This window comes from Gallinula chloropus (assembly GCF_964237585.1).
Source record: "Gallinula chloropus genome assembly, chromosome: 1".
In the NCBI taxonomy this organism is placed as follows: Eukaryota; Metazoa; Chordata; class Aves; order Gruiformes; family Rallidae; genus Gallinula; species Gallinula chloropus.
The window spans coordinates 129,081,423-129,107,328 of record NC_140085.1 but is presented as its reverse complement, the minus strand read 5'-3'; the positions used below and the strand labels follow the sequence as shown (position 1 = coordinate 129,107,328).

The 25,906-nt window shown below is 44.0% G+C and overlaps 1 protein-coding gene across 1 annotated transcript in view; it reads left to right on the top strand.

The window, feature by feature from the left end:
• The first annotated feature begins 4,103 nt into the window (after nucleotides 1-4,103).
• Nucleotides 4,104-25,906, top strand: part of SMS (spermine synthase) — a 48,381-nt gene continuing 26,578 nt past the window's right edge. Inside the window, exons 1-2 of the mRNA XM_084279336.1 lie at nucleotides 4,104-4,196; nucleotides 21,391-21,511. Of these exons, the coding sequence (XP_084135462.1) occupies nucleotides 4,148-4,196; nucleotides 21,391-21,511 (170 nt within the window). The 5' untranslated portion in view covers nucleotides 4,104-4,147. The remainder of the gene's footprint in view (nucleotides 4,197-21,390; nucleotides 21,512-25,906) is intronic.

Genomic DNA, 25,906 nt, shown 5'->3' with positions numbered 1-25,906 from the left:
ATACCACATCCTTACCCCCAATCATTTTCTAAGAACAGACGCTAACAATACCCTATTTGCCTCCATAATACTTTTCTAAGATGAAGTTTTATCTTCCCTCTCCTACCCCACTGAATTTACCATGACTTCTATCAATTATAAGCAAATACTAAAGGACTAGAGCTGTGGTTTTTAAAAAAAGAAACTACAGATATCTGGGAAAACCCCCTCACTAATACAATGCATAAACAGGGAAGGTGATGAAACTTCTTCCATGCTTCTGCATCAAATCTCACCCTCTTTTGTTTGCAGCCCCTGCTCTTCTCATTTTGGTACAAGGTTCTAGCAGTCCCTTCGGCGTAGGGCTACATGTTTGCACGTGTTCTGCTGCTTATTTAATTGTACCAAGTAAATGCCTCTGCTTAGCATAAATTGATTACGTTTAACACTCCTTTGAATATACAGAATCAGGCATGAGGAGAGAACCTCTGCGTGCACGTATATTTTAAATAGGCATGTTTGATATCAAGGTTTTAATTAGCATTGTGAGTTGACCACATTATTCATGAGTGACAAAGCCATGAGATATTCTGGTATTCCTAAACAAGTGCTAACACAACCATTGTGAACTCCTGTCTCAAATGTGTCATCACTTTGGAAACTTGTTCAGCCATTCAGGAAAGAAAAAGAAGGTTCCTAACGTCAAGAGATCCCCATGCACCCTCAGTATGCCTCAGAAAGGGTCATAAACATGAGGAAAACATCATCTTATTAAAGGATATTTCTTAGTTGTCCATGAGAAAAAGTTGGTTTAAATTCCCAAGGCAAACCTTGTATTGTAGCACTTGTAGCTGAAAAACTCTCAGACTGATACACGCAGGTGGATGTAGCCCTGGAAGATGAACAGGAAGCCCATGGTTTAAAAATGCTCCTATGCTCTGCTTGAAACGCCTTGAGACTTGTAACGCTTTCAGCTGTTGTATTCCAGCTCACCACGGACCCGAATGGAGAACAGAGGCGAAGCAGGCTAAAATGCACCCCCGGTGCAGATCCACAACATACCATGCAAGGCCCTTGTCCCAACGTTTTCTGAGTGCAAGATCGTTCCCATCAGCCCGTGTCTTTTATCTAATCTGAGCAAACTACCCATAAAGGGGAGCGCCTCTGCCCTGGCTTTTCAGCCCAAAGTTTTCTGTAACTCAGAAAACACTGATGTCTCATCCTTCTTGTCAACATCGAGCCCATTTTTGCAGTCTCTACCGGTTTCAAAATAGGCACATAATCTCACACAGAGTAAACTCTTTCCATATAGCCTGTGCTAATCTTGACAATATGATGTCATCCAAGCTCCACAGCATTTGTGAAACATGTTTTAATATTCCATCTCTTTTGATCTTGTCTCATAAATCAATCCCTCCATCTCTTTAATTATTTTAATTGCTCTTCTTTAAATTCCCTTCAGTGTAATTTTCTAACAGGAAGATTCCCAAAAATATCCCAGGCATGACCTAGTTAAGTAGCAGGCACAAGGTAGTCATGCCAAAAAAGTGGAAGAGAAAGACTAGGAGTTCTTTCCTTGGTGATGGGATCCTTCACAGGGAGACGTAAATTCTGTGGGCTTTGTTAGGTGCTGTTCGGTAATGCCATATGTAATTTGCTGTTCCCTTTCACATGTTGAAATTTCAGATTTCTTCCTCTTGCTGCATGTTTTCCTACAGCTCTACCGATGTTTCCAAGACAAAACTCTTCGTTTCCACCCATATGCCCTTTTTTAATTTGTTCACATTGTTTTGCCAGCTTTCCCAGCTCCACCTAACCTAATGAACAGCTGTGAAAGCTATTTATGGCTAATAACTGCACTTTAAGTCAAAGTTTAAGAAAGACAGATCTCGTACTGTTCTCTGGAATAATTTGTTAGCCATTTCACTTCTTCAGTTCAAGTCCAGTCCTAACCCATAGAATTCCCATCCATATACAGAAGGGACATTGGTAAGATGACAAGTTTGTTCCGTTTCTCATTTCTGTAGCGAATTTAATTAAAAAGATGATGCTCCACCCCTCTTCAATTGCCAGCCTGGAATGGTCGGCTTTAAGTAGCAAAACTAATGCCAGGAAAAGATTCATATGACAAAGTGGTGTTGTTTTTTTTTCCCTTCTCCCCAAAGCAGAGCTGCTAGTGTATATAAGGGCATAATTTAGCTAAGCACCTGGCACGTATGAACAAATACATTTGAAGGTACTTAGGTGACAACATCACCATTACCTCCTTCCAATTATTCCACAATGGAAAGATAATGTAATCGGTGGAACTGAAAAAAAAGGTATTGGTTAGTTCCTTGCTGCCACTGAAGTTTAAGACAGCAAAAAAACCCCACAATCCAGTAAGCTCCTTTGTGTAACCAGGTAACTGGAACAACTGCAGCTGCCACAAGCAAAGGTGAGACACAGCAGAGACCATAAGGTACAGGGATTTTCCTGGCTGCCTTGTGGCAGATGCATATCTGAGAAAAAACAGTGGAGATTAGAGATGGCAACAAGGAACCATAGGTTTAGGTTAAAAAAAACCCAAACAAACCAGAATTCCTGATGAAATGGCAACAAGGATACCCAGTCTATCCAAACAGAACTATGTAACTTCCTGTAAGGTCCAGGATGGGATTAAATACGTTTAATGGGAACCTGCAAAGCCCTATGCTTTGGCTAATCTATTGTAAGAAAAAAACCCCATCTCTTGTGGGTCGTCTGCGTCAAGTGAACACCAGCTGACATAACTCTAGTTATTACAGACCAGCAGGCACCTGTGAATCTTTTGATGTGTATTTCCAGTGAATGTTTCTGCTTTGCTCAGGATGCACGTGTGGAACTATGGCGTTCAAAGCAAGGATGCTGCAAACTTGCACTGAAAAGAACCTGACTGCAACTTAGTCAAATAATCATGGTAGCACAGCAGATTGCACAGTGCTGATTACTTCTTTTAGCTGTGGAATCACATGAGATCGCTGATGCCACAGTGCTGTGCAACTTCAATCTCAGTCCCGCAAAGAAATTAATGGAATCAAGCTGGAGAACAGGAAGGTCCATGTGAATGTAGGGAGGAACCTTTTCACTGTGAGGGTGACAGAGCCCTGGGACAGGCTGCCCAGAGAGGCTGTGGAGTCTCCTTCTCTGGAGACATTCAAACTCCACCTGGACATGTTCATGTGCGATTCAGTCTAGGTGACCCTGCTCTGGTGGGGGGGTTGGACTAGATGATCTTTTGAGGCCCCTTCCAACTCCTCCCGTCCTGTGATTCTGTGAACCAAGAGCTGGCAAAACCTGAAGGTTCAACAATCCCATCATTAACTACTGCTCGATGGTGTTTTTCTGGGTTTGTAACTACACGTGGCTTATGCCATTTGTGGCTTCAGCACGTTAGTTTATGTAAGGGAAAAAAAAAGCGCCTTTTTAAGTAGAAGGCTTTAAGGGTTCTGTGCCGACTGCCCCGCCGAAGCCCTTCCCTCCCCCGCCCCAGCAAGGGCAGCGGCAGCTCAGCACCCCCAGCGCCCAGGCCACCATTGCTACTGGGCGATGCCCCGCGGCCTCGGCGCTGGGACACCGTTAAGGGGCTTCACCGGGGCAGGGGGGCGGGGGGACGGAGCGGGGGCAGGGAGAGGGGCACGCTGCGGGCAGCGAATCGAGCCTCACAGCACATCTGGGCTCGGCAGGGTGTTTTCCGGCCGCAGTGGCCAGCCCCAGCCCCAGCGGCCTGCGGCGGGACCCAGCGGCCCGGGAAGTGCAGGCACCAACCGCCGCAGCCATCGGGGAGGGGCGGCCGCGCCGCAGCGGCCGCCGTCCCCGCCCCGCGGAGACCCCGCCGGCCGCGCGTGGATCCCTCCCGCCGAACCAGGCCGGCGCCGGCCCCCGCCGCCAAACGCCTCACACGCGGCGCCCGCCCCTCACGCGCCCGCCGGCCTCGCGCCCGCGCCGCCCGTCGCCCCCCCTCCCGCCGGCCTCGCGGCCGGTGCCCCGCCAGCCGTAGCCCCGCCCCGCCGACCGGGCCCCGCCCCTCCCGGCGCGCGCGCCCGCCCCCGCGGCCCCGCTGCAGCCCCCGCGCGCATATAGGCTCCTCCGCCGCACTCCCCGCGCCGCCGCCGCCTCCTCCAGGCATGGCACAGGGCTCTACCTCACTATGGCAGCAGCACGGCACAGCACCCTGGACTTCCTGCTCGGCGCCACGGGTAAGCGCGGCTGCTGGGAAGGAAGAGGACGCGTCCTTTCTTTCCTTACCAGCCCCCCCGCCCGCCTTTGGCGGCGCGTCGCGCCCCGCCTCCCCTCGCCCCTGCCGCCGCTGAGGAAGCGGCGCGGCCGCCAGGCCCCAGGCAGGCGCCCCTTTCCCCTTGGCTTCCCCCTGGCGCGCCGTGCGCGCCCTGGTAGCCGCCTCTGCCGGAGGGCAGGTGTCCCCGTGCTTCCTGGGGACGCCGCGCCCGCCCTAAGCGTGCGGGCGGCCCGCTGCGGCCTCCTGCCCCGAGCCCGCCGTGCCGCGCGGCCGCCCCGCGGCGGGGGCAGTCCGGCTCGGGGCTCGGCGGTGATGCAGGGCTGGGGTGATGCCCTGCAAGGCGCCCGCTTCCCGGCCGGTCGTCGCGGCGGTCTCCGGCCTCCAGGGCAGGCTTTCCCCTCTGGCGGCGGGGGGAAGCGGTCGGGCGGGAGGTGCTGCGCGGCAGAGGGTGGGGAGCGTGGGGGTGGCGGGGAGAGAGCGAGTGGGGGAGGGCCTGGCCGTTTCCGAGGGGCCGGGCAGGGGTTCCCCGCGAAGCCCTTACGGGCTCGGCTGGGCGGTCAGCGCTGCCCGCGCGCTGCGCTTCAGCTGGGGGGGACGTGAGGCGGGCGCGTGGCTGCCGCAGAGCGGGGCGCGGGTGCGTTGTCGCGCCGGGGCTTCTCTGCCCTCGTCGCGATAGCCTGGGGGGAAGCGATTAGCGATGAAGTTCGCCTTTGGATGACCGGTGTGGAAGCGCTACTCCGTGCCCATCTGTAGGGGGCACGTTCGAGCCAGAAACCGGGGGAGCCACCACGTTTCTCAACGGCCGAGACGGGTGAAGAGGTTTAATGGTGGGCGGGCGGGGGGGGGATCTGCCGTGGGCGCCGAAGGCGGGTGGCGGAGTCGGTGAGGGCAGAGAGAGGCTGCCAGCGCGTCTTGGCCTGGCCGGTCGGCCGGCCCGCTCCCGGGCACCTGGCCGCCTGTGTCTTACTCTTTTTATTTCCCTCCTTTTGGAGGGAAGGAGAGAGGGAGGTGTGAAGGAAGCTTTCTCGCGTCTACGAATAAAGTCTTATCGATAGCCTGATTCGAGAGCGGCTCCTGACCCTGAGGGCTCTGCTTCATGCTATGCCCGTCGTGGCACGCTGCGTTTCAACTTTGGAGAGGGGGGAGGCATTGATGGAGTTGTTTCCAAACAGTGCTCTTTAGGATATTCTACAGTGTTCTGAGTTAAATGCTTCCAGGTTCCATTTTGCAGTGCGGCGTAGGCCACTGTAATGGTGACCTAATAGCCATTGAAGGAGTCCTGACGTTTTCCATGCTCTTGACTGATCGAGCATGAGCAGAATTGGGAAGTTAAACTAGTCTAAAAGCAATTTTGGTGGTGACTACTGAGTCAGTGATTTTTGAGGCTTCACTACCCAGCACCTGCAACTATCTCTGCCTGTTCCCGGAAGTATCGTGGATTCAGTGGTTGCATGGCTAACTGTCTTCTGCGGAGGAGTCAGAACTGCCAGAGAAAAAGAGTAGGACTAGGTGTATTGAAAATAAGCTGCAGTTACACTAGCTGTTCTAAGATATAAAAACTGCCTCATTAATTAAATAGCATAGTTACTATCTTAGTTATTGTCTTGCTTTCAGGTAGGTTTTCCCTTTTAAAGGCAATGTTTGGATCTTTCTGTAGTCAAGATGGTGTTGGGGGGAGGCATGTAACAACTGTGCAAGTCTTGCTGTGTAAGATCAAAGGCAGGAAGAAGCCTTTTCCCCCCTTTACATTCATTTTGACACATTAGACCTCTCTAGCGAGACGTGAAGAACTTTATCCACCCATGACCGCTCTGAAATTAGCTTGTACTCTTTATGTGGAGTTTTTCTTCTCATCTATTGTTCATGGCCCAAAGTGTAGGTCTATAGAGGGACAATCAGGGGATGTATGTTTGTGTTACAGTTTAATGCTGAATCATGGAGCATCAACTAGTTGAGGATTTTCCTGTAGGCCTCATGGGCAATAGAACTTCTGAATGTTCTGGAATGCCATGAAATGGCATTTAGTAAAATGAGATGTTTGGGTTTTGACCTGATGTAGAGATAACACGTTATCCTTACAACATCACAGCTGAAGCTGTTCGCATCTTTATGTTTGTATTCTGGAGAATGCAGACTCTGTCAACTTCTTATCTGCACACGTATTCCCCAAAACAGTAGCTGTGTCTTCAGTTCTGGAAGAGTGTGTTTTGGTAGCTATTAATATAGCTGTTAAATGTGCCAGCTTGTAGTAAGGTAAGATGTTAGTCTATGAAAGCAAGCTTGTTCAACAGTTCAGTTATTGCAAGATGCATTGCAATGAAACACATGGGGCTATTTCTTCAAGAATCTGCTTGTGTTGAGAGCTGTTACACGTGACTGATGAAGCCATTTGAATATGGTTCTCATTTAACACAGTAGCTATCCAGTGTTGCCCTAATCCTGAAGGGGGGAAAAAAGGCTTCACTGTTACTGTCCAGCATCAAGATTGAACATGACTGTAATGGAATGGTAGCATCTCAAACACAACCCCATCTTCTGGGATCTGTTTGTTTCTTTGCACTCTGTGTGTGCCTTGTCATCATCCTCTCCTCCTTTGAGGTTCATTAGGAAGTAAAGCAGGGAGGCTGTTATTACATGACAGTAGAATGTTCTTGGGGACACAGTGCTGTGTTAGGAAGGTGGGTTTTTTGACATGTGCGAATACTTGTGCATCTGTTTGTTCTGCAGCACACGCAGTTGCTATGTAGATTCTGGTGGGTCACTCCCGCCAACTGACTGGACACATGTGAGAACCCTTCAATAGCAGCCCTGTCTTCTTCAGGCAGTCCAAATATCTCAAGATATGGTATGGTGGTGCATGTCAAGTGCATTCTTCAGGATTAAAATGTGTACTCTGCAAGGATCTTGAGAAAAACACCTACTACTCCAGTTACCTGTGTTTACCATCATTGCTTCTGTAAGGTTGTTGGAGATGCCAGCAATCTCAATGAAAACATGAGTGCAGGGAGTTAGATGAACAAAAAAGCTGTCTTGTGTTGATTTGAGATGGGGTTGGGAGGGGGGAAACATACACTATGTTGAGAATGGGGCTGCATGAAGTGATTGTGCCTTTTCTTAAAAGTTCCAATTTTTAATGTCCTACAAAGATCTACAGTTTGGTCAAAAGAAGAAAGAGCCTTCTGCCTGTTTCCATAGCTATATAATCTCTAATCTTTGATAGCTGGGTAACACAACCTGACTTTCTTTGGTGGTCTCTTCAAGAACTGATTAAAGTAGCAACTGTAGACCTTAGTCCTTCTAAACAGAACTATCTTTCTTATGTGTGCCCTGAGATAAGTGGACAACTCTGCAGGCAGACTGCATAGTGTTCCCTATCCTAAAATAAAAGAGCAGTGCTTTGACAAAACCCTTGTTTATGAAAATGGACACAGATGGCTCGCTGTCCATATCTGGAGCATGGGCAGCTTTAGTTACACCTTTCACTTCTGGGCTGATGGTATTTTTGTTAGTCAATCAGAAGTGTGGCATTTGAGACTCGAGGTACTTAAAGGACTTCATGAAAAAAATGCAGCTGTGTGATGCCTTGTACCTCTACAGAGTTTGGTTTAGATTACTCTGTTGCAAATCTGCTTATACACGGGGGTGTTTCCATTGATGTGTGGATGTGTCATACAGGCTTAGTTTTTCTGGCGAGTATTGCAGCGATTGCTCAAGTGTAATGAGTGGGGAAGATAATACGAAGGTTTCATTGAGATTTGTTTTTTATTTTCTTTAGAAAGCTGTTGTGAAAGGGTAAGAACTTGCTGGAGTTATTTTTAACTGCCTTAAAGTTTGGTATTAGGTAGTTAGCAGCAGTCAGCTATGCTGACAACATTCAGGGCTAGGGCATAGATGAGCGAGCTGGTGGAGGAGGGCAGTGATTTACCTGAGCTGACACAGTTACTGGAGGAAATTTTTAGGAAACTCTTGTGTGAATTAGCTTGAAAAGGGAATGCCAGGGCCGTATTGCAGGTAAGGCAATACTTGGGTCTGTGTGTGGTTTGCCTGTCTTCGAATGTGGAGGTGGAAAGAAGACTCTTTGTGGGCAGAACCTCCTCTTTATGCCCTGTGTCAGTAGCTTTGTTCTTGTCTGCAGGGTGCACTACTCAATTCTGGGCAGTAGGGAAAAACTTGGTAAGAAAATCAAGCCTGCCCATCAGTGTAAATAAAATGGCTCATGTCTACAGTACTTGTGTCCTAAATGTTGTTGATGTAGATGATATGGTAAGATACATTCTTTACTAATAAATGGTGTGAAACCGCAATCTAACTAGAGTCACATATATTGGATTTGATTTGCAAAACCTCTACTCTGGTTAGCCTTTTGCTACATAACTGCACTTGAGCTACAGAATCTTTCTTTTGGAGGTTTTTCAAGGAGTGGCACAAACTGCTTTGCAAGTTACTTAACATGTCTCAGCCGAAGCATCTCTTACAGTGTAAGAAGGGACTGTTAACTCCACTGGCAATCCTGTGTCTTAAACTTCTGGTACATTTTTAAGCAGACAGGAATGCTATCAGGTGAAGCTTTAGTATACAGTTGAGGATTTGAGGTTATTAATTTTTACACTCTTTCTCTTTGTTTACAGATTTTTTAATAACACTGCATTGTCTTCTCCATGGTTTGTCATCCTTAAAAGTGTAATAACAAACATGCCATACATATATTCTGAAAGAATATTGATTATAAGATGCTACCATAGTAAACGTTCTTCCAGTATTGAAATCTTAAAGCAGGCTATCAAATTGGTAAACATTTAAATTGTATGCAGCTAAGCTAATATTTGGATTATTGTCATTATTTTTATTGGAAGTCATTAAGCACCTTGTAGGTTGGGACCACAATTGTATGTGCTTGTTCTTGGCAGTGCTTATCTAAACTTCTGGAGGGGAGAAAGTTGACAAGGCTTTGTTCAGTCTTGGAGCCTTGTCATTGAGTTTCCTTACTTTTAAGGACTAATTAGAAAAATGCTGTTCTAGACAGGCAATCTTGCAGAAGCTGGAGTGTTTAAGAAAACTGAATGCTGAGGAGGGGTGCTGTCTTGGCTCCTTCTCTAGCATCTCCAGAATATTTACCTTGATTCCTACTTGTGAAAACTCTATGTGAGTTTAGCTGCTCATGTGTGTTGTGCTGTATCCAGCTGTGGTAAAGACAATTTGGAGTTGGTGCTGCTTTGGATTAATAAGCAGATAATGAGCAGTTCTAGCTATTGGGTTATGGTTTATCCTGCACTGTGTGGAAATACCAGAGAAAGCAGGAGGAGGTGACTGGCACTGAAATATTGGTGACTCTTGAAGAGTTTTTTGCACTTTTTTTACAAGGTAGATTCTGCTTTTATGAGTGGGCCTGGCTGCAGTTTGCACTAAAACCACAGATTTGAACATACTGTGGAGGGAAGGGCACCTCTGAGCCTTGTAGCTCAGTTTGACTGGTTCTGTCAAGTACTGGGCTGTCTGAAGTGCTGAAACATCTGATTACAGTGATAACAGGTGGGTGATATGCTTATCTCTCTTCTTTACCGTATTGATTTACGGGAGGTTATCAAAATCCTCCAACTCCTTGACTGTGATTTGTATGTGAAGACCATGTAAATAAAGATTAGACAGGACTTTAGTAAATGCCTGTGGAGCTTGCAACTCTTATCAACCTTGGCTAAAGGTGTATTTTGTATTTAGCTTGCAACTGCAGTTAAGGAATGGGTCTGTTGTGTTTGTGTTCCCTTAGCAGCCTCCTGGAGTGGTGTGGTGAACCCTCTGCTCTTGGCTGGGCTGTCTTCAGCTGAGCCCCGCAGGTCTCAACAGTCTAGTTCTGACAGGCCTGGGCCAAGAACTGGCCTGCTATGTGTCAGAGCACAAATGGGGCTTGGAGGGGAGGCTTTAACACATGAATTAATAGCTTTCCATTTTTAGCAGCAAAGACTGCTGTGAACTTGTTCCCTGCTTTTGTTGGTTCCCAGTTCTGAATGGAACTCTGACTGTATTGCCTGATTATCCAATGTGATGTCAAGGATTCGTGTCTGAGCAAGCAGCATTGAGGGAACTGTCACCTGCAAAGGTGAAGGTTAATAGAATGGGAGATGTTTTCCATGAGGCTTTGGCTTAAGGCTCTGCAACAAACTTCTCCAGGAAATGGACTGCTCTTGACACAGAAGTATTTCCCATGCCTTCTCTGACCATGCCTTTTTAATAGCAGAGTCCTTGTAAGGAGAGAAATGCATATGACAAGTACTAATCACTTTGCTTAATACATATCTAGAAGTTGGGTACTAGGTGATGAGAAGTGGTTTGAGATGTAAGTGAATAGGAAAACTGGTATTATTTGGGCATGCTGCAGTTCTGTTACCATGTATGCTTTCTCTTTTATGGCTTCTCTTTTATTTTTTTTTGGATAGAAGTGCTTCTATTACTTCTACAGGTGATAATGGCTAAAACCTGAACAGTCTTTATGTGCCAGCTGAGGCACTTCAGTCTCTCCAGTACTGGGAGAGGTGAATGAAGTCAGCAAAGCCAGGGCATTGAAACATATGTTAATTTTTAAGGCCAAAGACACACAACATATGAAGTAAGTTCCCTGAGTGCACTGATACTCTGTGAAGGTGGCGTGCCAAACTTACGTGTGAGAATGGTTTGTAAATCTGGTAATCTGTTGGGGTGAAGCAGTGCAGTAACTGTAATGAAATGCTGTCTTTCCATATCAAAATGAAGCTTTGCAAAGCAGCAAGTCTGGAAGAGTCTGATGTGAGACTTAGATGTTTACAAGGTAACAGATACTGTTTGTGGGTTGTCCAGAACAGTGTGACAACTGTCACATGTCTGTCTCCAGATAAGGCAGTGTTGCTTCTATGTTAAAGAACAGTGAATTTGTACAAAGTGGGAAAACCTGTCACAATCTTACAGGTTAAAGTAGCAATTAGGGAAGGGAAAATAATTAAAAGCTTTTTCTTGACTAAACTTGTGTGTGATCATTAAACTGCAGTGTGACTTACAGAATGCCAGCCACTGTTACTTGCAGAGGCCTGTAAATGGGATTTTATCACAGTGGCAGGACTTCTGGTGAGCTGTTGTCCACAGTTCCAGAAGATAGCATTTAAAGTTAAGCGTAGGATGTCTAATCATAACTAGCTGCAATTAGGTGCCAGATATGGGAAAACTTTCTACAGCATATAACTTATGAAAATACAGAAAGAAGGGATTATGAAATGCCAAAAAGACATTTTAAACTTTATCACTCTGCATGTGGTTACTCTGGAAGGTATAGTAACCTGGTAGCTCTTTGCTGCTTTTGTCGTCTTTCTGATGTTGTTTTTGAAGGGGCAGTGCTTAAATAGCTTCTCCTTCAGAACTGTCTTGGCTGGCAGAATTTGGTGTGCTTGGTGTCTTAAGCTTACTTTTTTGTCTTGTGAAATGTTTTTGTTGGATTCTCCCTTCCTAACTGAAAAACGTTTGTCTAATCATCAGATGAAAATGGCCTCTGAAGTGCTTCCAGCAGCAATGAGGGGCTTCTATAAATTTTTCTAAGCGCTAACAAGGAAAACCCCTCTATACGTCCCTGTGGTATGTTCTTTTTAACCTTTGCTAGTGTGTGGTGATGCAGGAATAATCAGGAGTGAACCTTTGCGTGGTGATGAATCACAAGCAGGAAGCCTGTATTTGTGCAGTAAACAAGGCAGGAAAATTGTGCTGGCAGTGCTTGATTTCCCAAGTAACTCCTCGGTCATGTCAGATGATGATCAAATATTTATGCAAGGAAAATCCAAGTAGGTTTTGGAAAGTGATGCTCTGTCTTCATTTTTTCAAGTAGTTTCAGATTTGGACATGCCACAAGTATTCTAACCATGACTTTTCTAGCTTTTCTGTAGTCAGACCCTGTAACAGTGAAAGCTTCATTTCCCCGTCTCTGGGTATTTTATTAATAGTGCTTATAATTGAGCTTTTCGGTAGATCAGTGTCTGTGTTTGATTGCTTATCTCTGACGTGGTATGGCTTTTCAGAGGTATTTCTGTAGACAGTATATCCTGGCTCCCAGAGGGTCTCTGCAGGACCATGGTGTAATGCAGAGGCCACATACACCTGCTGTTGTCCTCAACTCTAGCTTCTGTACTTTGTCTAACGAGTGGCTAGAAATTCTGTGTGGCAGAACTTTAGAGGCTAGTAAATAAATGAACCACTGCATGTAGTAAGTTTAATAAAAAAGCTGAGCTGCTTCACACAAGTGATGTGTTATAAGCCTCCTCTGAGACAGCCTGCATGGCTGAATAAAATAATCTGTACACAAGTGTGTGTCTGTATGTGTAGCAGTCACCCAGACAGACTGATGTCCTCAGCTGGTCATGAGGATTTATCTTTCCTGAGTGCACTTAAATGCTAACATGCCTTCAGTAAGGCTCTGATTTTTCTCCCAGAAGTCAAGAATATATTAGTTGGGAAGCTGGTCTGTGGGCTGATAGGTTAGGGGTGGAATATGACCCCTGGTTATTAATTTAATGGATAAACGCTTTGTTAATAACCCATCCAAAGTTAGTCTTCAAGTGTAATGAGCTCAAAATCAGTAGCAAACTTTTCTGTTCTTGCAGTATGTGTGTTGCAGTGACAAGTCTTCCTTTATGCTTGAAAAGTCTCGCTGTCTTTCCAAACCTCATAGGTGTGATGTGCTCTGCTTGCTTTATTCAAGCAAGAGAATGATTTAAGTAACACTTACATGGGCTTAGTGACTTAGCTTTACATTCGTGCATGGGAGCATACTTTGTTTGTTTCACTTAGCATTCCTTCAGGTGAGCCGAATTGCAATCCTGGTAAGGGGAGGAGGGTAAAACACCCAAGTGTGCCAGCTGCACAAAGCTATCAGTGCTCTTTCCTAGTCTCTTCATTCTGCCCCTTCACCCTGGCCTTCTCTTGGTATTGTCTACCGAAGTTGCATGCCTCAGCTCTGTTCCAGAAAAACATTGAAAAGCATGGTTGTTAACACCAAACAATGAAATAGGTGTGGAATGGCCAGTGCTGCATGGGAAGTGGCATGTGCTTGGGGAAGGAATGATAAAATAGTTGTATACTAATAGTGCTTAGCTTCTGCTGCAGGCTTAATGTGCAGCAAAGCTCATGTTAGAGTAAAACTCCTTGATACAAGGATTCTTCTCTCGAAGAAACTATTTGTACAAAAATCCTGTATGATGAGAAATAAACCTGCCCAACCTTGTTAGCATTCTCTTATTTACATGATGTTTGACTAAAAATTAATGGGAGGCTGAGATAGTGGGCTTCCTTTGATATAGTCTAGTAAACTTTGTTCTGCTCTTACTGATCTTAATTAAATAGCATGCTGTGGTGTTTTGTGATTGAATAAATGCTTGTAACTGTATTGTTTGTCCCTGTAGCAAAAGTTCACTATTTAACCTTTCCAAAATGATGTTTTTATCTTAGACTAGATGGAAATGGTTTGTTTGACTTTTAAGTGCTGCCAGGGAGTGCAACGCTTCTACTCAAATATGGAGCTAAATCTGCTGTTTACGTGTGTTGAATTTCTAAGAAGATAACTATAAAGTCAGTTTTGTAAATTAAGATCATGGCTGTGTGTAACATTGCTTCAGATTAGTCTTACTGGTGACACTCGGTTCTTACTAGCTGTGTTTTGACATGTGATGCTACCATTACCTTGCATTTTGATAATAGGTAGTTTTAATATTGTAATCAAGTAACCAGTATTTTATATCCTCTTAGAGCACAAACAGCAAGGCTTAAACAACTCTTCTGTATTTTTGAGGCTGTCTTCTGTAACCTTAAGGAACTTGAGGTTCATAAAGCAACATATGGTAGTTAAAACACAAGATCACTTTGTTTTATGTGTACAGTAAATTAGGTTTCTGGCTGTCCTAATACAGGGAAGTGAATAGATGGAAGAATGAAGGAGCAAGTATTTTTTCCATTACAGGAGTGGATGGAGCAGGTAAACTTATAGCTTCTGAAAACTTTAGGGCTTATATAGCTATCCTTTAAATCTAGTTAGGGAACGTTATCCTGCTTTTGTGAAAGAGCTGAAAAAGAAAAATCTCTATATCCAATTTTAAAGGAGGAGATGGGGGCTTACCCCTTTAAATAGCAGGGTAAGCAGACTGCATCTCTGGGAGTTAAATTTTTTTTCTTAGTATATACACAGATCTGCTTTGCACTGCTTGCAGAAATTGAAGCACAGCTGTCTTTGTTCACTGTCTGTGCAGTCACTTCTGAGTGAAATCTTACTTAGTGTATTGACTTACTGGTTATGTACCCCAATATTGAATTTTTATTGTTATATAGGAAGGGCTGGAGAAAAATGACTAACTTTATTCTCCTCATATTAACATTGAGACCTGGACAAAGAGCCATCTTAGAAACTGTGTTTATGTGCTTGTGTCATCTGAAAACATATATATGTATATTTTGTCTTATTTCTGTCACTTTAGCAATAAGTTATAGTAGTGTTTTTGAAACTACATGGAAGTTCAGCTTTTAAAGTGGTCTTAAAGTTGAAACAGATACTCTTTTCCCTTTATATTCCTCTGAAGCTGTGTTTCCACAGACCTTCTGGTCAGTGGCAGAGCGAAGACAGGTCAACTTTGGGAATGTGAGGAACATGAGGATAGAAGGTGGGTGTAGGTTGTGGGAGGTACTCTTCACCAGGTTACTTGTAGATGTGACCCTGCAATGATTTTTCTCAGCACATCAGAGTGAAGAATCTGAGACTGACAGAAAATCAGTATCACTCTTGCCTTCAGAAGGGCAAGAAGGAAGAGTCAAGAAACCACAGGCCAATCAACTTTGTCTTCATACCTGGTGGAAGTGGAGTGAATCTTGGAAACTATTTCCAAACTTGTTAAGGACTAGAAAGTGTTTGGGTGTAGCTGACATGCATTTACAAAGGGGAGGTCAGACCTGACCCATCTGAGACCATTCTGTGGTCAATGGACTGGCTTGGTGGAGGAAGGAAGAATATGATTGCTTTTTAGCTAGACTTGATCAGGCCTTTCTGCAGCATGTACAGTAGCATCTTGATGGACAAAGGGATGAAGTATGGGGTAGAGAAATCCACGAGGTGTATTGAAAGCTGAACTGCTGGGCCTAGAAGGTTGTGATCAGCAACAAAAAGTTTACCTGGAGGCCAGTCAGTGGTAGTGTACTCAAGGAGGGGTAGGTAGTGATGCCACTTCATTGTCTTCAGTAATGACCTGGTTGTTGGGACAGTGGGTCTTCAGCAGAAGTTGCAGGTTACTCGAAGTTGGAAGGAGTAATTGATTGTATGTAGACACTCCTGGCCTACAAGAACCCAATGAAATTCAACGTGGGAAGAGTTACCCCATATACAAGTAGATGCTAGTGACAGCTATACTTTAAAGCTAGTGATCCTCCCCCCTCAACTCAGCCCTAGTGAGGTATATTTGGAGTGCTGGGCTTTCCATAACAAGTCAGTCATAATGGAGTATGTTGAAGTGTAGGGCTGTGAGTGTGATTAAAGGACTGGAGCATCTCTTATGCAAAGGGAGGTTGGATGAGTTGGGACTGCCCAGCCTGGAGTAGAGAAGGTGCAGAGGGCTCTTACCCATACAGAATCATTTAGGTTGGAAGAGCTCAAGATCCACTTGTTAAACTAACGCTACCAAGCACACCACTAAACCATGTCCCAAAATGCAGTGTCAAACACTTGATGGGAGGAGTGGAGAAGGCAGAGCTGGACTTTCCTCTCACTCACTTGAATGTTGGCACTAGCTTTTAAAATTCATGTTGAGAGTTGTCTTTGGATGCTTCCCACGCCACCTCCCACCCCACAGTTGTCTGGTGCATGTGTGTAAAGGAGGAGGCAGGAATGAGAGAGGGTGGGAGTGCTCTGTTTGCTGGCAGCGTGCTCTTAGCTTGGTATCTGTCAGTGCAGGAAAAACAGCCAGTTTAGTCCCTGGTCAGATCCTTTGGGAAAAGGTGACTGGCAGTCATCCACAGAGCAGTGTGTGCACAAGGGAAGAGCTGGATTGCATTTAACTTGCAAAGAACATCAGAAAAGGAGAGGTGATTATTGCAGGAGGAATGTGGAGTATGTAACTGTGTATAAGGGGGGAAAAAAACTATATTATAGAATCTTATAGAATCACAGAATCTCCTGAGTCAGAAGGGACCCATAAGGATCATTGGGTCCAACTTCTGTCTCCACACAGGGCCAGACAAGTCAGAGCGTGGGACTGAGTGCATTGTCCAGATGCTTCTTGAACTTGGCCAAGCTTGATGCTGTGATTATGTGTTATACTTCCAGAAATGCTGCAAATACTGCATTAAAGACTTCCTGTATCTGGCAAAGGTATTAGTTCTTTTGTGTGGGTGTCTTGTGTATATTCCTCTTGGCAACTTGAACTAATAAAAAGGTGGTGACATAATACAGGGGGAGACTGAAGGTTGGTGGCTGGGTATCTTCACTTAGGGAGTTCATTTTGACTCAGGATTAGTTTACCCTTCATTTCCAAAAGGACACTTCCGTACACTGCATCATTCATGCACCTGTTGTTGGGGTGCAGTGTACAGATTTGCCTGTGTTACTATGTAGCTGGAAGTCCTCAAAATAGGAGGGGGACAAATTATGCGGAAAAGCAGCCTTCTGCTGTTAACCTTCTGTAATACAGAATATTAAAACTGAGGAAGTGTGGTGACCTGTTTTCCCATGGATGGGTCAATAGTGGAAGACTGTTTCCACCTGCTATCCCTTTGTTTAAGTCTCATGCCATACATGATTTGTTGATTTGTGTATAAGTCAACATGATGAGGTTGACTCTGACAGGTGTGAATTTATTGGAATAATTTTAGTATGGACTCCCGCTTTCCCAGAGCGGGCAAGGGCCAAACATGGGAGTCTTCCTGTGTGTTGGGAGAGTGAGAGGAGACTTCCAAGCAATACCCAGGAGGCGTGTGTTGCTAAAGCCAGTTGTCTTTCATTTGTGTCTGTTAAAGCATCAAGCAAAAACTAGTGCCTTTGTCTTGGGGAGTGGTGAAAGCAGGGGTTTTGGGGTGTGCTGGGAGGCAGGGAGGGAGGCTTTCATTCCTGGGGCATGGGTTTATTTTGTAGTCTCTGAAGGACAAGGACCAGTTGTCATTTTGGTTGAGCCTCGACAATTCTGTGGAAACTGCTCAGGACAGTGTTTCAAACACTAGGGTGCTCTGCATAATCATTTTCCATGCTGGCAGGTACTTTTAACCAGGACAAAAGGACCATGATTATTCTCAAGCTTACAAGTTCTGAGGAGGAGATCACCATGCAGGAGTTAATGACTAAATTATAGCCAGTTATCTGCAAATTATGTGCTGAAGTATACTCACATGTATGTGGGAGAGGGGAAGTGAGTGTGAGGAGGCTTTCTGTAAGCTGCTAGTGACTTCAGTCTCTATTATAATTGCTCTGTTTGTGCTAGTGCCTGAAGGAAATACAGGCATTAAAGTTTCTCCTTGACTCTGGACTTAAAAGATTATAAATGTTTTGCTTGCTAAGTATTTCTGCAGCACACCCTTAATTCTGGAGCTTTTGTAGTTAAAATGGAGATACAGCATTAGCATTGGAAAAATGCCTCCAATTAGCCTTTGCATGAGGAACACTCGTAGCTATAACACTTGTACCTGGTTATTTGTAAGTGTGATATTGTTTTTGCTGTGTTAACATTTTTGCTTGCTAGAGGAGATGATTCAAAGTCAGGACAAGAAAAATGTGAAGTCAGATATGAGTGAATGTTTTCAAATGAGAGTTAATCTGTTCCCATAGCTTACTAAGATTTTGTCAGTCCTCTGGTATGAGGAGGTCTTAACCAGAATATTTTTAGAGATAGTCTGGCTCAATAGCAGATTACTGAGCTCAGTGTTGGGACTATCTGGGTGAAACTAGCCAGTGTTATGCATGAGGCCAGAGCAGATACTTTCAGTAACTGGACTGTGAGCTGTGCTTGTGTTCACAGATCACTGTCAAATAATGGCTGCTTCACTGCTAAAACTTCAGAGGATTGTCTGCAACTGCTACAAATTGCATTTTGCAATCCCTGTCTCATCTGGTTTAACTGGGCATTAACTGTTGAGAAATATGTATATTTGTTTATGTTATTTGGGGTTGAAACTCTGGGCCCTTTAATTCCTTCTGGCAAAGAATTATCAAATACTTAAAACAGTATTTCATGCTTGATAATGAGAGGTGGTTTCCTTTGCACCTGAATAACAAGGAAAAAATAATGACTATTTGATGTAGATTTAAAGGTGTTCCTACTGTTCTAAGCACCACTGTCATTTCTGCTTATCAATGCTTGGTACAGCTTATCTGACCTTCAAGTAAGGTGGTGGCAAGTGGATTTGGGCAAGAGATTCTGAGACTGTTGAAACTTCCTGATGCCTTCAAGCAACCACTGATGCCTCAAATATTTTAAAAAGGAGTCTCCAACTTTAGAGAATTAATTAGCCCTCCAAGGCAAATCTTGTGTGGTATAACCAAAAGGAGACCCGATGAAAGAGTATGTTGTTTTAATTTCATAAAGTTAATAGCATAATAGAGAGAACTCAGTCAAGCTTACGCCTGGCTGATTAGCAAAGAAACGCTGCTGAATGGTGAGCAGCTTGTGAGGGATTAGTATGTTCATGGAGCAGAAAAATATCTGTGGTGGTTTATCCTGCTAGGTGTGTCTTGGCAGAGACAGAAGGAATCCTTGAAGCTGTTGAAAGCAGATGGGCCACATGTGGTATGAGCACTTCTGTTCTTCTAGAGTCTGTTCTCCATCTTACTGCTTCAGTTCTTGCAGGAGCTACAGAAGTGAAGTGTGGTCTGGGGATTAATTTACGTACAAGTTCAGTTTGTTTTTCATGCTGACTTGCTGACCTGGAAGAGCATGCCATGCATTATTGAACTGAGTTCTTGTTAATGTTGTTTTGCTGGTGACTTAACAAGAAAGGGAAAGAAATGAGCATGAGTTTTGTAAAAAAAGAGTCAGAAGGTAGAGTGGGGCAAGGAGGCAAGTCTTTAGCAAGAAGAGGGGACCACATGTGTTGGTGACAATGCTTCTTGTGAATGTGCTGTCTTAGGAGCAGCTGTTCCTTTCTTCCTCCAAAAGAGTGCTGATGCCTGCTGGAAGCTGCAGGGTTCAAGTGAGCACCGCGAAGTTCCCTTCCCACTGCGAAGCTGCAAAAACTGGAACCAGTTTAAGAACTGTGGCTCTGATTATGGCCCCGTTTCTTTTATGCTTTTGATGTCCCAAAAGCATGTTGCCTTGATTGTTGTCCCACTTAGAGCTGTAACCACAATTCCTGGGCAGATGAACTATGCTCTGGGCTTTAACTGTCGCCTGTGCCTTGGTAGTACCTGACTGGTGCTGCATAGAAAGTGTACAAGTGATGTCAATTCTGACAGTAGCATAGGGAAAAATCTTAGTTGAGTGTGTGGGGTGTTTCATCATCAATACTGCTACCAGCTTAGAAGGGGCCAGTAATTAAATTGTATGTTGTTGTCTGGCAGCACTTATTTTTCTTTAGTTCTGTTGCCCTGTAATTTGCAATGTGGGGAGTTAATGAGTGAGGCATAGAAGATGAAAAGTAAATATTAAGATCATATAGTATGAGCAGTAAGAAACAGGGCCTTTTTGTTAAATACCTTTAGCAAGATGTTGGGGAATTGACTTTTGTGTGAGGACAATTAAAGTAAATGCTTTATCTGTTATTTCAGTCTGTCTGGTTAAAACATAAAGGGATAATTGAGCCCAGGCTTTACAGATGGGCAGACATATGTTTCAAGTAATCAGGTTTTCAGCCTTGTCTACTGCAGAGTTGTGTAGGGATGATAGATGAGCTGAATTCCTGTGGTTTACTTGGTATAGACTTTTTTGTTAATTGGCTTGAAGCACATACGAATCGGTAACATCCTGGAAACTAGCACTGTCTGCAGGCTATACTTACTGTTTTCCAAGGTGTATGTATTTGGGGGCAGGAAGTAAAGCAAAACTGCTTTGGGACTAACTCTTGGGATGGTGGGGGGGGGGGGGGAGGGGCAATGTGTTATAACCAAATGCTGAGGCATTTGGTTATAAACTGTGCCTCCATAACATAGCTCTGCCAGGTGACTTCTCTGAAAAATACTTTAAAATCCTGGTGATGTTGTTGACATACTGCATGACTGTAATGGCTTAGTTTTGTTTGTCAAGCAAAAATGATGATAGTTGGGTCACTAGGACAGGCTGTAAACTGATATGTTGTAAGTTTCCTTATCGATGCTTAGTGATGTGACAGTCTTTCCAGTTCTGTTCCTGTTCTGGTAGGTGCAGCTTTACCAGCATCTTCCACTAACTTGCCTTATCAATTCCAAAGTCAACTGACAAAACTTGCAACTTGTTTTTGGGGCATTTATTAGAATGGAGCATCTAAAATAGTTATAATAGAGATTAGTTTTGGAGTGTTTTTAATGTCTACAGCAAACTTGAGGCTTTTAAAGCATAATCTGACTGAAGGACGTAATTTTATGGTGATACCGTCAGCTTGCTGTTTAAGGTAGCTACTAGAATCATTTATTTAGCTATTTGCAGGGGAACTGGTGTGGTGGTCTGTGTGAGAGGTCTTTTCCATGGTATCCTGAAGGCTTCAGCTGGGGGGCCTGCTCTGTCTTGGATGTTTCTGTAAGGCAGAGTGGATAAGGTAGTTCTGCCCTTTCTACTTTCTCACTGCATTTGTAAAAAATCTTCAGCTGGAATAAAAGCAAACTACCAAGTTTGTCAGAGCTGTGGTTTCTTTCTGGGATTGTTGCTTAAGTGATTTAAAAGGTAATTACAGGAGTAATGATTTGCTTGGATTGTGGTAGTATAGAGGACTAATAGTAGCTGTAATATTACTCTTATTATATCAATTTTAGATAGGCACTTCTGCTTGGTGTAAAGACTGATTTTTAAAAGAAAATTGTTTGTATCCCAGTGCACTGAGGAATATCTCTGGGGATGGGGGGTGGAGGGGAGAAAGTATGTGACAGCTGTTGTTCAGATGGAACTGAACAGCCAGTGTTCCAGACTGCCAGCAAAAACTGCTCAGCCATTTAAAAGCAGAACTGCTCTGAGTGGAAAAATCCTTATTGATTATTTTTTCTTCCCTTCATTTTTCAGCTGATTGCAATGCTGTTCTTAAAGCTCTACAGCCCGTTTTTCAGGAGCAGGGAATGACAGAAACAGTTCATAACTGGGAAGACCATGGCTATTTAGCAACCTACATTAAAAAAAATGGCAGGTGAGTAGACTTTCTTTTCCAATCTATAGGTTACGTACCCTCTGGTCTCCTTCATAAATACTTATTTCTCCCTGTATTGGATCCCCTTCTGTGGGTGCATGCAAGGCAAACTGTTTTCTTACTAGCCTTGTGTGTGAAACAGCTAAAAGCTGAACACTGTTAACGGTCTTGGCTATGTCCCCTTGCAGTTAAGGTACCAGAACACAGTTAACCTGGGCTGTATTGCTGCAGCACCATTGCACAGTGTCTCAATCTCAGCCAGCTTGTCCAGCTGCAGGACAGACAGCTCCAGTCAGTTAAACTTGTTTGTCATTTTTCCAACAGTTGAATATACCTAAATATGTTCATGCCCAACTTCATATGTGAATGATGAAAACCTCCTTATGTGTGCTTTTAAACACTTCATTATATGCTTCAAATTCTCAAGCAGCTACTGAAATAGTTAGCAGCATGACAGAGGTGGTTGGTTTCATTAGTGACACTCCCATAAGTGGAATCTGATGGGATAAACTGGTAAGCAAAAACACATTAACATTAATTTGACTTCCTGAAGCTGTTTTACAGTGTCAGGGTTAGTTAATTGCAGTATGTGTTTATCTGGCCTATTTATTAGTAACTGCCATAACTTTATTGCACTTAATTTGTTTCCAGTTATGCAGTTGTTTGTTCTTGACATCTATTGTGGCAGTTGCTGCTTCTGTTCTTTTTGCAATCTCCACTTTGGTGTTCTTCAAGATTGGCCTGAAGCTAAATGAGCTTTAATTTGTTGGCTTGTTGCTTCCCCTGGGTGTCCTGTTAAAGAAGATCACTTGACCACACTGTTAACACATGAGAACCGCCTCAGGATTATTAAGTTTTCTCTGTAATGAGAGAGCAAGCCAGTATCTCTAGAAGGAAAATTATATCCTAGGTGAGTGTGCCTGCTGGAATTTACCTCTGTGAACATATTCCTATATAGAGCCCCACATATATGTCTTTTATGTATAAAATAAGTAGTGCAGACAAATAATGCAGTGTAAACTTAGGGCCTGATTTAAGTCAGGTGGGACAAGTCTAGTCCAACACTAATATCTTTACCTGTCATCCTTCATAAAGTTATTTAGTATATTTCAGTCAGCTTCACAATTGTGATACTTACTTCTGATCAAACATACTGGTTTTGATACTGGATGTGCCTAGAAAAACTTCTTGTCTCTTGGTTTTGCAGTCTCTTATCTGTCTCCAGTTACATTTATAGCTTTTTTCTAAACAACTTGATCAAGATCCCATTTCTGGATAACCTTTTGAGATCAGTGGAAAGATATCAGCTTGGGTAACTTTAGTCTGGTGCTGTCCTCTTTCTGTACTGGGCTAAGTTTGTGTTTAGCTCCCCATAAAACACAATTGCAAGGATACACAAACATTGAACAATTAGAGATGAAGTATCTAAAAGTGGGAAGGACTTAGACTTAAAGGCTGGCTTTCTTTGACTGCATGGCCTCATTTTGCTTCCCTTTGTTTCCTTGAGTCTGAAAGTGACTTAACATGTGAATTATTGAACTGGCTTGCCCCTTAAGACTGCCTCTTCCAAAGGAGCAGTTTCTAGAGTTAGAGTAACTGTCTTTTGATGTATTCAGGAACATTCTAGTGAACAGTTGTCTGTTGTATAATTCTTCCACAAGATAACTGAACTGCTGCCTAGAAGCATCTCTGTAAGGTCATTTCAAAATTTAAGAGCTTTATAATATTTACCCTGAGTTCTTCAACAACAGTATCAACTGAAAATAATCTGTTGCTGCACATTCTGTGGCCTTCCTTTAGGGCTAGAGTTACCTAGAGCTACCTTCTCTGCCCATCTTGTAGCTGCTTGGGAGTGCCCTGACCCAGATGGCAGGACCTTGCACTTGGCCTTGCTGAACTTCATGAGGTTTGTATGGGCCCAAATCTCAAACCTACCGAGGTCCCTCTGGATGGCACCCCTTCCCTGCAGTGCGTCAGCTGCACCAGGCACCTTCGTGTTTGTTAGCAAACTTGCTGGTACTTCTGGCCACTGTTTACTGTACAAAGTAAAAGAGCTGGGGAGCAAGGACAATCATTCTGACATCTATATTGCTGCAGATGTATGGCTTGCTTCCTGGATTTCTTCAGGGCTGTGCCAACAGCTGGCTTGTTCCAGAATTCTCTCCTGAAAAGCAGTGCCTGTGAGGCTGCACAGTTTGTGCTGCAACACAGTTGTACAAAGTGACTGAGTAGCTTTACTTCTCATGTACAGCCCTCCTGCTGTGCTCCATGGCATGCAATGCATATATGGTCAGTTACATGTAAAATACTTACCTGGTGCCTGCAGCAGACCCCTCATGTCACTTCAGGTGCTTTGATATGGCAATTGGTGAGTTTGAGGGAGAACCTTCACTGTCTTGGGGCTGCAGGAATACCATGGGGGTGGCAGGGAGAGCTGGGGCGAAGTGGTGTGAGCGTGAACGTGGCCTGCATGTTGTCAGGGAAGTTCAGCTCCTTCAGCCCTCCAGTGTGAGTGCAACCAGTTTAGTCAAGTATTGGTTCTTTTTAACAGCATAACATGCTGGGCATCTTTTTGGGTACAGCTGTTCATCTTCTTAGTTCAATGAGAACTCTGATAGAGAAGGCAGAGCTTGGGGGGTGGGGGGTGGTGGGTGGGAATGACAGGTGGGAAAGCAGATTTTAGGATACCCCAAAGTACTTGTCCCAAGTAAGACATGAATGGAGTTTCCATTCCTGGAGCACTATTTTTCCTTTCCTGAGTTGCATATCTGACTGACTTGCTTTATTGCTCTATTTTACATGGGGTTTTTTTTACCAGTTGGGTGGTGGTCTTCCCTACTTCCCTAAGTATGTAGGTGCTGTGCCTTTGTCTTTCCTTGTTCCCCCCAACATGTACTGTGCAGTCTGCATCACTAATCCAACCCTGAATGGGCTCCCCAGCAGGTGTGGTGAACTGTCAGATATCTTAGTTGAACCTAGTTTTAATATTAAATTACTTTCATTAGCTTAATGCTAAATTGTGTACAAGTATTAACAGATCAAAACTATATTTGCTAATGAAGACTCGTAATCCTTACGGAATAAGTTCTCAAAAGTTCTAACAATACAGGTCTGGAAATTGTTGAGCTTCTAAGAATGTATGCAGGAGAGCATCTTAAATGCAGTAAAGAATTCCATTTTGTGATGCAGCCTCAAAACTGAAGAATGAAGAACAGGAGTGCATGGAAGAGCTGCATATTAAGAGGAAAGAGTTCACTTCGAGTGGCTATTCTTTTTTTCTGATGGAATGTTAAACATGTTAATAAAAGAATGGTTATTGCATTCTTTTAGTGTATTCATTGCTGTCTGGATTTATCTTCCCTGGAAACTGCTTACTTTAGCAAGACAATTAACTGCCTGTAGTGGTATTGGTTAATTTCTGTGCGTTGCCAACCCCATTAAACACCAAATTGGGAAACGTGCAGAACTTCCTGTGAATTTGGGGTCTTCAGCAGTTTTGTTTTCTCCAGCTTTCAGATCACTAAACAGCATACACTTTTTCTTAAAAGAGCTTATTTCTTCTAATACCTGAGGCTACATGAGTTGACATTAGCTGAAACAAGTAAGGGTGTGAACAGTTAACAACCAATAGACCGGGCAGTTTAAAAACCCCTGCAAAACAAACACTGGAGTGGCAAGAATGAGCTGGCGAACATACAGTTGAATTGATACGTACTGACTGAGCTTTATTTTTATCTAAAATACGAAAAGAATTCAATGCTAATTAAAAAAAGTAGTTGATACAACTAGATTTTTTTTTTCCCCTTGTCTCTAACGCAGGGTACTTCAGGAAATAAGGTAGCTTGTAGTAAAAAGCAGGGGGAAGAATTTGTTGGAGGGAAGAGCAGTTTCCTGTAAAGATTTCTGCCTGTTCCTGGGCAGAAATGTTCTCCAAGCCAAAAGATGCTCGAGTTGTGCTGTATCAGTGGGAGTTCTGTGAGTCTGTGCACATAAACCACACTTGTGACCGAGCCATCGCAAGACAATGATGTGCAGTTGATCTGAGTACTAATCCCAGGAAAAAAATGCTTGAGACTGGATGGCAGCGAGATGTTGCTAAACAGCGCCTGAGTCTGCAGAGATAATGCCGGGAGGCTGCGGGGTGCCCCGAACTACAGCTCTGCTGAATGGGGGGCCCGCTGTTGGCAAAACTTGGTCTCTGACAAAGGTGCCCTGTGAACAGCCCCGCGGAGGGCTGTGGTTGTTAAGCGAATTGGAGCTGACTTGGGGGATTAAGCCGTGCTTTCCTGTTGTCATTACCAAAGCAACAGCTCCCCCCTTTCCTTTGTGTGGAGCTAAGCAAGCAAAAGTCATATGTGGCAGCCCTACCTGGTCCATTTGCTTTGTGATTTACGC